This window comes from Homarus americanus, unplaced genomic scaffold, assembly GCF_018991925.1.
Source record: "Homarus americanus isolate GMGI-L3 unplaced genomic scaffold, GMGI_Hamer_2.0 scaffold4854, whole genome shotgun sequence".
Taxonomy (NCBI): Eukaryota; Metazoa; Arthropoda; class Malacostraca; order Decapoda; family Nephropidae; genus Homarus; species Homarus americanus.
In genome coordinates this window covers 264,818-279,400 of record NW_024728299.1, presented here as the reverse complement: position 1 = coordinate 279,400, position 14,583 = coordinate 264,818, and the positions used below count along the sequence as shown (strand labels likewise).

Below are 14,583 nucleotides of genomic sequence, written 5' to 3'. Positions count from 1 at the left end.
GTTTTACATCTAATGGGACCTCGATATAACAGTTTCCACTTCCTATAGTCCGTTAAATAAAGGTTTCACTGTACAGTACTTAAAAAAAATATTTAAAAAATTATTTGTAACTAGAACATTATCATTATATTTTTATTCCAAGGATGTTCAGCTGATTGATCCATCCCCTAATTCTATTCAAGAAATTTAACATTTGCAGAATGGTAATGGATCAAATGAGCCATAGAACTAAAGGACCCCACTCCTGATACAGTATTAAGCTAAGATTGAATAAAGCCCAGTAGGACAATACCATATTAAGGCTTGGCTCCAGTAGGACAAGAATCTATAAAGACTGGGGTTCAGTCAGACAATACCCTATCAAGACTGGGGCCCAGTAGGAAAAGAATCTATCAAGACTGGGGACCAGTAGGTTAATACCCTGTTAAGACTGGGATCTAGTAAATCAAGAATCTATTATGACAGGTCCAGTAGGGCAAAAATCTATAAGACTGGGGCCCAGTTGGGCAAGGATTTATCAAGACTGGGGCCCAGTAGGACAATATTCTATTAAGACTGGACCCAATAGGACAATATCCTATTAAGACTGGGTCCATCTGACCTGCATCCTTTAAAAGTTTAAATCATATTACATGTACAGCAGTTAAATTATGGAGCCAATCAAGGACTCAAAGTACTATCAGTTTTAAAACAATCTTGAAAGTACATTATTTAATACTGTATTGACTTTGTCCTTCTGTATAATATTTATGTTAAGGTTAAGAAAGCCTTAGAATTTTGAGCCATATGTGATGAAACATATGAGAGTTTGGTTCTGCTTGTGCCATTGATAAGATGCTAGAACAACAATGAATTGTCATGTGCTTCTTTCATTAGACACCCTTTATTAGACTCTTACCATAAATGATGAGGCCTTAAAAAAAATATGAAGACTTATAAGCTTGTCCCAGAAATTTCTGTGCCGAGTGCTTTATAAAAATGACTGCTAAAACTAATGAGATTAATTGTACAGTACCTGTACTGTATTTCATTCTCTTTGCTCATTTAAAAAAAACCCACATTGTTATAATTTGACGAAATGTGATTAACGATTTATCTTGCGCTTACCCGGTATGCAAATTTGAGTCTGATGTTGCCACTCCTACTATTTCCTCCCTTCGAGGTTTCTGCACTCCTTCTGTACCCACACAAAATTGGGAGAAAAATTTAAATAACAAATGGATAGAGTGATACATTCTGTTGTAATAAGGCTTTAGACTGGAACAAATGCCTCACAATCAGGACATAATATTTTGATAAATATATTGTGACAGGAAAGGGCCAAGATAACAAGTAGAAATACTCAACACTCACTAATCTTGAGTATACAAGGAGTAAAAAACATCCTGCCAACCACATTTGTCCTCAAGCAATAACCTGGCTGTAAACATTTATATTTCCATAACACTGTTCATCTAACAAATAAGCAATGGAGGGATCCACATGCCCTTTCGAGTCATTAACCAATTATATTACTATACAGTACTTGAAATGAACACATCTCTGTGTTCCACCTACTCAGATTTAGTCTTAGTATTACAGATTCATATTGAAATGTACAGCTCCTCCCCGACTTATGACCACCCGCACTTACGACCTGCCTCGGTCGTACCAAAATTTTGTCAAATTACCTATTTTCAAGTCCCAACGTCAGTACAGACAAAATTTTTCTTTTGTAATTCACTTTAAAATGGCTGGCAAGCTTAAAAGTGAGAGTTTTGTGGTGCTGAGAAGAAAAAGAGAGACCCATTTTAGATTTTCTATGTATTATTTAAGCATTTTCGACTTACGACCTGGATTTGGGTCCCTAACCCCGTCGTAAGTCAGGGGTAGCTGTAAATGGTTTTGGTACCCCTACCTCTGAATCCTGAAATTTCTACAGTAAAATTGGCCTTGTCTGTCTGTCTTGAATTCAACTGAAATCCTATAAAAATATTTGCAAACTACATTTTGGGGGTTTACAGAGTTATCAGAGTGGGAGAAGGTATGTCAGTCTTAAGTTTAATGTCCCCCATCAACTCACGCTCAACAAAAAAGCTTGATACGCAGGAATATTATTTATTCTAACAATATAAAACATCTTTGAAGAACATGAATTACAACAGCAAACTGTAGAGGAAATGTCAACAGAAAGAAAAACAGTTACAGTATATCAAAATGTAAGAACTATGACAGCTATATTCATAGGATTTATTTACAGAAATTCTTAAAACTTACGAATTTACATGACTGAAATTATTGAAACAAGATCTATATAATGTAGTACGTGTTCATCATTTTTTAGAATGGCTGCAAAAAATTATTTGCAAAATCTGCTACCCTATGTATTAATGAATTACAAACAATGCTATTTATATTTACTTTACACTAGAGGTCTTTCCCAAAATGCAATATAAATACAGTTATTTCGACCCCTCCATACTGACCTACAAAACAAATGAAAGGCACAAGTGGGCATCATAAAAGCAGCTACAGAATGCAACAATATTTTTTAACTCAAATGAACAAAATTTACACCAACAAGCCACATTAAAATATATTGGTAATTTACCATAACAATTACATTCTTCAAACACCTGTTTCTTTTGTTAAGTCATGAAAAAATAAAAATACAGTGCAAAAAAAAAATTTGGACACCAAGAGTTCAGAAACTTCAGAAATCCATTTTTTGGGGTCCAGATTACCTTTCCCTCTTAATGGGAAAAAGAATTATGTATCTTTTTAAATATAAAGTATGTGTATTGTACTCACAAATATGAAGAAAAAAAATAGCAATGTCCAGGTCCCAAGTATTCTGGATTTTTTATGTCGTACTATAATGACTACAGCATAATTGTGCACAGATTCATCTGTGAGAACAGGTGAGCATGTTGATATAAAGGATATTTACATCAAGTGAAGGACAAATTGCATCCTTTCACAGTTAATTTATAAGTCATTATTATCATTACCACAAAACATTCACCAAAAGTAATACAGTACTGTAAATCTAAATCTTAATACATTTGTAAATGATCCTGAAGAAAAGTGTAAAGCCTTTCTTTAAAGAGCTTTTAACTGAACAACTTATACAATCACAACGTTAACCACAATCTCATCATTTAGCAAATGGTTAGGCAACATCTTTCAACAAAAATGTTTCCATAATACTTACATAAAAAAAAAAAATCATCTGAAATCTATCGTCACTAATTCTAGGAACGGTAATCAATCATTCACTCTCTGATGAAGCAAAAACCCAGAAACACCGCAGTGGTTGCCATGTGACGGTGACTGGCAACAAATTTCTCTGTCTACTTTGGCAATTTGCACCATCTACTTTTATACAATAATTGGATTTATCTTTCGTAAGTACAATAATGCATCAAAATTTGATCTGTTTAAGATGAGATTTCCACTTCTTCAAACATGATCTTGATCTTCCATGTAGAAAGTATGTGTTATGTGTGCATTAAGAAGTTTTTCTTGGGGTTCTCAAACTTTCGTTACACAACCTCAAGAGTGCATTTCTAATGAGCATAGTGAAAATGCAGTAATTAGCCCTTTCTTCTATTTTTTTTACCCCAAAACAGAGAATGGGCTTGAGTTGTCTATGAGGATATTACAAAAGTAACTGTGGATGGTTGATAAAAAATATAAACAAAACTCTCAGTTTCCACCACCCATCAATATACTGTACAGTAATGGGAGAAAGCTTGCATGAATGGAAAAAATCCGATTTACACTACTTCCCTCCATTCTTTATTCCAGGCATTAAAGAAGAAGAATAGCTGTATCTGTCAATGCTTGTATCTGTAATATAACATCCTTCAATAGCTATTAGTTTATATCCTACAGCACTTGCATTTCTAGTGACAACCCTTCATATACGGTAAGACAAAAATAATATGACTTCATATGACACATGTACTGTACTAGTGTCTTCTGAAATCCCAATAAAAAAATTACACCACATCCAGCATCACTGCACAACATGTTTACAGAAGATAGTGTTGTCTATTGTCAAGCTGAACTACACAAAGTATCCTAATAAGATGTTCATCAAGGCTTGCATCAATTATTATCATTAAGCGCACGCATGCACGCACGCACACACACACTATATTGTCAGTCATATTTGAGAGATTACTTTTAAGGTAAATGAAATCACAGGAAGTACAAGAATAAAGAATATACATCATGGATCTGCTACGAAGGCAGTGGTTCTAAGAAGTCCCTTTCAATGACTGCTTCAATATGAGCAAAATTTGAGAAAGATGTTGATGCTGTTGCAGAACTTTGGCCTGAGCCAGAAGACGACACTGAAGTTGAGAATGGCAAGTGACTTCCAGTGATGAACTGTCCCATAGTAGCTGCTGCAGGGATGAAGGTTGGAGACACAAGTGTATTGAAAAATGGCTGCAGGTCGACCAAAGTTGAGATACTTGCTACAGTAAGCATTAGCTGACCAGGACGATGCTCCAAAGTCCTGTTGTTGTTTTTACTCCCATTCTAAAAGATAAAAATCATACAACTGGTATATTAACTCTGCTTCAACTTGTTTTATCACTTATCTATCCTGGTAGGAGTTTGCACTCCTGATTGAACTGTAAGAAATTTTAACATGCACTACAGTGAGAGGAGGATATCAATATTATACATTACATACGGTCTAAATGATATATATATATATATATATATATATATATATATATATAGATAGATAGATAGATAGATAGATAGATAGATAGATAGATAGATAGATAGATAGATAGATAGATAGATAGATAGATAGATAGATAGATTCTGCAGCTCAGAATCAAACAACATAAGTACAATATCAGAACAGCATCTGAAAGCAGTGCCTTGTTCGTTCATGTTAGGAATAATAATCATCCCATTGCTTGGTAAAAAAGCTTAGAAGTATTTAAATCATCTTGTGTCACAGAAAGACTTCTGGTTGAAGCTAGTTTGATTAAGGAATTAAAATCAATAAACCTTAGTGATGGTCAGTTCAAAACTGATAATATGTTACATAAATTTATTTGTCAGTGGTCCAAGGTTAAAAATGCTTTGAAAACCTTTGATCTAGATGTATGATAGTTATTTTGTGGGTCCCTTATTTTTTACCTGACCTGACTAGTCACGTCACCCATCTTCTCTTAAGCTCCTCTACGTGTGTGTTGGTGTGGGGATTAGTGGATGACCTGACCTCATGTTTTTAAGGTCACCCTGTATATTTAAGCCTCTCTCTGTCCATGTAATCCAGTTGCCTCTGAAGATGTCTTGAATAAAGACGAAAGCTAAGGTGCTCCGTTGTTTCCCTTTTCCCGTGTGATTTTATCAAGATAGATATATATATATATATATATAATCTGGCTGATAAATGTAAAACATCTCCTAATTATGACCAGTTTTTACTACTTAGTGAGAGAGTGAAGACACACCTTGTTTGCCATAAGTTTGGCAATACGAGCAATATGAGGCACAAAATCACAGCTCTTCAAAAGAATGCTACCGGCTCCTTCAGTTTTCTCCTCAACACTTGCAACTGGAATGGGACCCACAAATGCCCAACGATACCTGAAAAGTATAAGGATACTTGACGTTTAGAAATATACCCGTAAGCATCATCTACATGTGTAAAAATTAGAATCAGTACACAAGATCAATTTGAGGATTAGGTTACAATTTGTTTGAATATATGATAAATGGATTTATTTATAATATTTTTCCATGCATACAAGTCATTTGCCACTACAAAGCTGGATGGTAAGACTGGTTAAGATAGGTTTTGTTAGGCATTCAAATGATATAATCTAAAGGACACGGTGCTCTTGAGATCTTTATAAGTTCTTTAGTAGATTTTATCCACAGTGTTTGATGAAAGTGGCAATGTGTATTAAAATAGAAAGCAGCATTAATCATAACATGGACCTAAGAATAAAAAGTTTGCCAGCAGTTAGAGTCACACTAAAATATAGTTCGTGTCATATTCTCTCTCCTAAAAAATTTAATAAGTTTTACCTCCTTCCACTCAAACACTTACATTTGAAACTGTGGCAAATGTTGTGCAGGGAGTGCCAACATCAGATCTAAAAGTTTACACGCTGACAAGTAGAGTGTGAGCCAGGCTGGGTGGTTGTGTGCATTTAGACCATTCTGAGAGCTAAACACCCAAGATGAATCCAATGTAGACAGCCGTTTCAGATGAGAGCTGAAATAGTTCCACAATTTCAGAATGCTATGAAAGGTGGATGACAATAGGTTGTAAGGTACAGTATTATTATGCATTCATCAAACTTTAACACAGATAATTTAAGTTTATACAATTTCCATAAATAACCCCATAAGATAATTTTGCTTTTAAATATCAAAATTATGTTACAGTATTTTACTAATATAATCAATGAATAATCTGTATACAAAACTAACAAAATACCAAATGCAGATCAAAGTTTGAGCCATGACCCATACAACAGCCTCAAATTTATATTTGCATCAGCTGCATTAAAAGCATACTGAGGAAGATTTGCAGAGAGTATGTCGTTGTGGCGCCACTTGCAAATACACTAGCTTGTAAAATACGTACAGATATGAACATGTGGTACTAAATGAAGTACAGTAGCCTCGGGGTATTTTGCGATTTTTTTATTACGCTCTACCTAAATTAATGCCATTTTACCATATATTGTGAGAAATTTTCGATTTTGCAAGAAAAGCCAGGATGAAAGTGCCTTACATCAACCACTGCGCTGAAACAATTACGACATGTGCAATTCCCCAGTTACATTTTCATTCATTCAGTGGTCAATCAAAGTCAAGAACACTTCATTTTACCCCCACAATTCCCCTTGAGTTTACCACATGCACCACTTACCAAGATATCTAAATGCTCAGCAGTTTTTTCACCTTCCAGTTAAAGTGAGAAAAAGAAGAGAAAGACATTTAAATTAGAAGAAAGAGTTAAAATCTGGATGAATTTCATCTTGAAGTGCGTCGGTCGTGTCACACTGAAATGGGATACCGGTAAATGAAAGCACGATTCACAGCATCAGACTGAAGGTTGACAATATTTGTGCAGCATATGCATAGTCATCCATATCTAAGACCATCCAGCATGTAAGGCCGTCACTGTACCAAAAAATGGAAATACTTTGAAGATATGGATAGTGAGTACTGTATACAATGATGTACACTAAGTGGTCTAATGATTTGGTTTTAGGAAAAGTAAATTCAAGCTCGGTTCTTTGAGAGAGATGGCAAGCCAGCTAATGACAGAATAATTGATATCAAGACAAGGATGGTTTTAAAGCTTCATTAAACATGCCAAGCTACACTGCATGACTCTCACTGGGGAGCTGCACCAGAGAAATTGAAGGAAACACTGACAAAATGATTGAGGGAAATGCTTAAACCCCCCCAAATTAATTTTTGGTTTATTCAGGTGTCCAAGAAACATTTATTTGGGTGTGCTAGAAATCCTCTGTTTCGTTTCTATAGGTGTTACAGAATCAGCGATACTGGATGACAGTTGCACAACTTGAGGAAATTGTTCCACAAATGATGTTTTCTTACCTCACAAAAAGCCCAGAAAATTGGGAGGGAATATGTTTTTGATAAATAATTGTTTTACCATTTTTCTGTCACAAACATACATGCCATGGTCACTACAATGTAATAGCTTCAAAATTTACATTTGGGATGATTTCATTTCATCCAGGAAATAAGTAATAGTACTGAACGGTACAGTATTTAAAAAACTTATTCCTTCCCATTTTGGGGCTTTTCATGAGGTTAAAATATACTGCACAGTATTCATCTTTAAAAAAAAAACCCTCAAGTTCATGGTTGATCTGCACAAATACCATTTCGTATTACAGGACGGACATCCCTGGTCTGGAATTCCACAGTACAGCACTAATTTTTCTCGTCATATATCAATTTTTTTATGCTTCCTGTATGTATTTCCTAATGACAGTACAGTACCTAAAAATTGTGTAACAACACTAATGCATTATGTTATGATGGGCGACTTACTTATACTCAAGTATAGTTTTATAATTAAATATTTATGCACAAAGTAAGGGGTCAAACTATATATGCTTAATATTTTTGAGGGGTTAAAATTCATGCATTTTCGTGGGTCATTAACGGTGAACCATAGCTACCGGGTAAAGTAGTACTTTGCGAATGTTCCCAGTCCCTATCTCGCAAAACAACCTGAGGCTCCTGTATGTCAAGATCTCCAGTGTATATGAATTATGTACTTTTTATCTATTATTGGTCAAACAAAAAGTCTCATCCTGCAAATTAAAACAAATTTTTACTTGTTGCAACTCTTGAAAAAAATCTTATCACACCTGAAACATTTTTGACGGCAGGCAAAAGGGTGGGAGCTTTCAGAGCAGAAGTATTTTAACAAACTCATAAATTCTATAACTATAAAAATGTTTCAAATGTTTATGCAGAATATTTAAACATGTGAAGGTGTGCTGAAAGTCAATGGCTGAAATATTTAGAGAAGCATTTACAATATTTTCCTGGGGAAATACCCAATAGGTGTGAAAGAATTAAAAACCTTATACAGTACAGTACTACTTTTTGGACAGATCTTTAACCTGTGCAAGGTTTGCTCACTATTGTAATACAATACATAATTTATGTGTCACAATTTACTTTCACAGACAAATACATTCTGTAGTTAATATCAAATGAAAAAGAAATATACAGTATTGAAAAAATAATATTCCACTTAAATGAGTATAATGCACAAAGACCACATTAATAAACAAATTGCACATATTACAGATACCTACTTTTCATTTTAAGAGGCACTTGATCTTGGCTGTCAAGCTAAAAAGATTACAGTACAAAAAAGTACAATAATACAAACAAGAGAATAGCTTACAAATAATGCTTAGTTAATTTAGTTAATACTGTACCAATATTATCTCTAGCTGGACTGCCAAGAATGCAATTCTACAACTGAAAGTTAATAGTTCATCACAATCAAGGTAACCTATACAGATGAGAAATTTTCGACTTACACCCAAATTACGAAGCATGCCTTTAGTAATTAGTATACACGGTATTAACTATTTTATAATCCACATTACCATTCTGCTAATACAACATTCCATTACATTAGTGCCAAAGTGTTGTAACTCCACATTTAAAAAATAAAATAAAATAAAAAGTGTACTGTAGTGTACTACGAAAATAAGCTGTCCTCACACAATACATGATTTGGTGAAGGCCACACTGGGGTACCAAGTACGGTACCCATATACATGTATCATACAATTAGTTCCTTTTTAATATATATATATACAGTATATATATACTTGTGTGTATATATATATATATATATATATATATATATATATATATATATATATATATATATATATATATATATATATATATATATATATATATATATATATATATATATATACTTGTATATATATACTGTATATATAAAACTAAATTACTGGTCAAAGATCCCTTATCCAAAATTCTGAAAGCCAAATTTTTTTTACTGGAACCTCCTACAAGTGACTATGAAGGTATATACTGTACTGCACAGTACTGGACTGGGCATCTAGTATGATAGGATAAAGATAATCTAATAAGCTTTATCTCTATAATTAAGGATTCTGAAAAGCTATATGTACAATATACGGTAAGAGCAGTACATGTTCAACAGGTAAAATCTCATTATGAGGAAACCAAGAATGTGATGTTTTTTTTACAGTTTCACATAGGCTATGCAGATTAGCAGTGTCCAACAGTTTGAATGTGCCCGGACTTGGGGTCAGACAAGTAATTTTTCAAATTTGTGTCCGGCACTTGCCCAATGGACATGTACTGTACATATTTTGGAGGTCTGTCATCTAGTGAGGTGACAGGAGGGGGGATGTCTGTATGTGCATGCTTGACTTGACACCATATCATGACATTACAGCTAAGCTGGTCCCTTCTATTTCTATTGGTCTATTCTCACAATGACCTGACCTGAAAGTCTGTGTAGAGGCTCCCACTAACATGAAGAAGCAGCAAGATAAATTTACCGGGTGAGAGTAAAAGGCACTTAGATGGACACAAGTGATCTAGGAGTTGGTAGATACAATATATTTGAATGTTTACAATGTTTATTTAACTTTTCCTATAAAAAAAATAGGCAAGCAAATTTCCTCCAAAATTTGTCAGGGCAAGTAAGAAAAATATCCGGACAAGTAAATTTCATAAGTCACTTGCCCGGGACAAGTAAATGTTCAGCATATTCTGCACAGCCTGTTTGTGCAGTCACATGATGGTCTAAGCCAAACCCCATGTATTTTAACCCTTTCACTGCCTCATAAGATTTCACGGTTCCTAATAAGTCACTTCTCCTTCAACAAATGAAAATTGACCCAAAGATTTTGGATGTTAGGCTCTTGACCTATATCATATATCACCAAATAATCAAGCAGGAGCTACAATACTTTCACTCTAAGGAAAAAATTCAATGTATAACTGCTTAACATCTACCAGGCCTCTACAGGTACACATGCATCAACTGTGGGGAGTGGGGTATGTTACTTTATTAAGACAACTACAGAACATGCACTAAATTTTTTTTGATCATTTGCACATGAATCACTAAATGATTGATCAATATCTTAAAGATGACACCTGACAAACCAAGTTAAACTGTTCAGAGGGAATTGTAATAATAATTTTTAATTATAAGAATTTATAGAAGATACCGTAAATACAACAATACCATCGCATCAATAAAAACCTAATGTAGCAAATCTAATATGTCCTGACCTAAACTACTGTGACTTAACTTTTAACATGTATCATTAACATGTTTTTAAATACAAAATAATATTGTATATCTAAATGTGCTACTGCATTTTTACCAGGCTTATAAATTTCATCAAACTTCTTGTGAAGAAACAGAAAATTTTCCCTTTTCAGCAAGTTATATTGCTTGTCTGTACCTAGTCACCATAATATACTGTACAGCATTTTGCATGACATACACATATGTAAACAAAGTAAATATAAAAAATAATCATGACCTTTCTCATGATACAGTATATGGTCAAAGGTAGTAGGTAGCAGGGAGCTACCAAACAGGGAGGTACTACCACCTGGGAAAATGTTGGAAGCATAATGTGTTGTCTAATGGTAGACCCTGCTCCCATATGGCATCACAAAAATTGTGACCAGGTCCCAGGTTGTTGATCAGACTTTCTGCCTCATTTACACACATTTGCAGGGTCTCAATTGTTTCTCTTACTTTGGCAACACAACATACATAATGTATTTCGTTTCTCATTCTCAATTTATTTTTTTCGTTTTTTTTTTTTGGTTATCATTAGGTTTGTAGTTTTTTAATCATTATAATAATAATAATAATTATTATAATAATTATTATTATTATATTTTCGCCCCCCAGGCCCTGATGTGAGTCAGTGACCTGTGCCCGGGTGAGCTAACCCCAAAAAAAAAAAATAGATAAATAAAATAAAATAATTTACTTCATGTTTGTACTAACATAATATGAATAACTATTTCTGACCCTTGAATTTTAAGGATAAAAATTCATCCTCAGGTAAGATTGTTACCCTTGTTAGACCAGTTATAATTATAACTTATTGTGCTTCATGCAATATGAAAGAGAGAACATGATATATATATATATATATATATATATATATATATATATATATATATATATATATATATATATATATATATATATATATATATATATATATATATATATATATATATATATATATATATATATATATATATATATATATATATATATATATATTTTTTTTTTTACAACAGCAAGAATAAAAGTGCAATAGAATTGAAATCAGTAAGGAAAGTATGCGTCTTCTGATGCAGTTAGTTCTTGAAACGTTCACGTACATTATCACCAAGGTGTAATCATATAGAGTATATTACAAGCTCTGAAAGTAGCTCCACCTTTATTTTCTTTCTTTTGGTAAGGGGACACCTCCGTCAATAGATCCAAAAATAATTGACTGGTGTCTCCTCATGCCATTTATTAAGATAATCCCAGCCAATTCTACAAGAGGACATACATAAGACAACATATCATTAGCATGATATTAGGCAAGTAATCAACAACAAAGCAATCAATCACAGTCAATTTCTATGAAATGTAAATACTAATTAACTAAGCTGAGCCTGAGGATGGAAGCAACTAGCCGTAGCTTAAAGGGCAGAGATGCAAATGGTGTGTTGAGAAAATAAATCATCCACCATTTATAAAGTTTGGAACCTGAACAAAATAGCCAGAGAGTACCATTAATTATTGAGTTTAAAAACCAGAGGGTAAATAAATATTACTGCAACATATTTTGTGACAAACACAATCATAAGCAGAAGCACAAGTGTTTGTAATTCACTCATCATAGCTTAGCAAATGTAATTACAATACTAATTTTTCTCAAAACTATTTTGCTCTTTGATAATTCTCTAACTTAGTGTTCAAGTGTCAAACTTTTCTCAAGTGATAATTAATTTCCAAAATGTCACCATAACTGTAAGACAGCCTAGAGAAGAAGACACATTCCTGCGACTACCAATCATTTACCTGCCCCCCTTCTTGCTGTTGGTCATCAACGCACCACCACCATCAACATATGCAGGTCAGGGAAGAAATACACACTATTATAGAGATACTCATCCATACTCCTGGAAATACTTGTGGCATAGCAACTGTAGAACCTGGTTTATGTGTGATGTAATCTAAAATGAAAATTAGTACAGGTACCAAGCTGTGAAGAAAAATGTTATATAAAAAAGTCTATAAATGTATTTTTGTCATAGTTTTACCACTGTATCTGCCAGAGTGGTGACTACACAGTGGCCCTATTAAGGCGGAGGGTCATACAATTGACCACACACTTCAACATAGTTTTCATTTGTAACACAGTACTGTATATTGAAAATTAATAGTGTCATTAATATATATTATGTCTTGTATCACTTTAGGCTTCATGAACATATTGAAAATGTGCAAGTAAGCTTGCTGTTTTTATGCAATCATCATTTAACCCTTTCCACTTTTTATTGTAGGAGGGACACTAAACAGTCTGCTCCATCATTTCATTAAAGTTGTCCGATATGAATATGATTCCTCCTCAATACTGTACAGTCTCCTAAAATAGAATTATTAATAATTTATCTTTAATATTGTACCAAATTCTAAATATGACTTAGCAAGATACTAACTAGCAACCAGCAATCACAGTGGTCTTCAACTAAAGGGTTGCAGAATAAAAAAAAATATTAATAAAATAAATTAACATCTGTATAAAAAATATTCACTCTACTGTATTACAAAGACTATAATAAAACTGAACACAAAAGTGACTTTAAGGTTTTACAAAAAAGGTGAATGGAATAAACCATTGAGACATTTATGATCTTAAAACTCGTAAGAAAAATAAAAATAAAAATGTGGATTGAACCACTGCCCAGTTGTACAGTATTTAATATCCTTTAATATACTGTGTTATATATATATATATATATATATATATATATATATATATATATATATATATATATATATATATATATATATATATATATATATATATATATATATATATAATATATATATATATATATATATGCAAGTAAATCACTGTAGTTGCTCGTGATCCAGGTATATGCTGATAACCACAAGGAAGGAAGAAAACACGAAGTTCCCAAACGCTTTCGTGTAATTCACATCTTCAGGGGTGAGTACAGACTTGTACACCTTGTTTTGTACTTCTCCTTAGTCTGTACTCACCCCTGAAGATGTGAATTCCTTCCTTGTGGTTATCAGCATATATATATATACATATATATATATATATATATATATATATATATATATATATATATATATATATATATATATATATATATATATATATATATATATATATATATATATATATATATATATATATACACACACACAAAACACAGTACAGTATATTAAAGGATATTAAATAGTATGTACTGTACAACTGGGCAGTGTGGTCCAATCCACAATGAGATAAAAAAAAAAGAGTGGTAAGGGTTAACTGTATATACAGTATATCTACTGAGCTACACAAATACATACTGTATTGCCTGAATCTACTTGTAAGTGCAGCAAAATGGCGATTCTAAATACTGGTATTGTATACTAATTAGTCAATTAACCATTAACTAACGAAAGTCTCTGTACTATTTCAATGTCCAGTAACATGTTCACCCACCTGAACTGCTCTGTATCTGTAGCTAGTTCTTGTTCCATCATGAGAAAAACCTGCACTAGTTCTGTGATGATGACAGGCCACAGAGAAGTTACCCCACGGGGGGACAGCCTTAGGAGCAATACACGGAAACATAAGAGCACTTCGGCCACCAAAGATGGAACAACTTGTCCTAGGCGGGTCACCTCAGCCAATCGTTCTTGAATGAGATAAAAGAGTTCATACATTTTTATGCATCAAACATTAAGAATGAATAGGTATTCATCAATAT

The 14,583-nt window shown here is 33.2% G+C and overlaps 1 protein-coding gene across 5 annotated transcripts in view; it reads right to left on the bottom strand.

Moving 5' to 3' along the window:
* Positions 1 to 2,083: 2,083 nt before the first annotated feature.
* The window catches only part of LOC121866055 (protein dopey-1 homolog), a 42,273-nt gene continuing 29,773 nt past the window's right edge, over positions 2,084 to 14,583 (bottom strand). For 4 of the 5 annotated variants that reach the window (XM_042365639.1, XM_042365635.1, XM_042365637.1 and 1 more), the window contains 5 exons: positions 14,316 to 14,511; positions 12,650 to 12,664; positions 6,068 to 6,235; positions 5,466 to 5,601; positions 2,084 to 4,530 (listed from right to left, as the gene is read on the bottom strand). In XM_042365639.1, coding sequence (XP_042221573.1) covers positions 4,228 to 4,530; positions 5,466 to 5,601; positions 6,068 to 6,235; positions 12,650 to 12,664; positions 14,316 to 14,511 — 818 coding nt within the window. In that variant the 3' untranslated portion in view covers positions 2,084 to 4,227. The remainder of the gene's footprint in view (positions 4,531 to 5,465; positions 5,602 to 6,067; positions 6,236 to 12,649; positions 12,665 to 14,315; positions 14,512 to 14,583) is intronic. The other variant, XM_042365636.1, reaches the window with a different exon arrangement.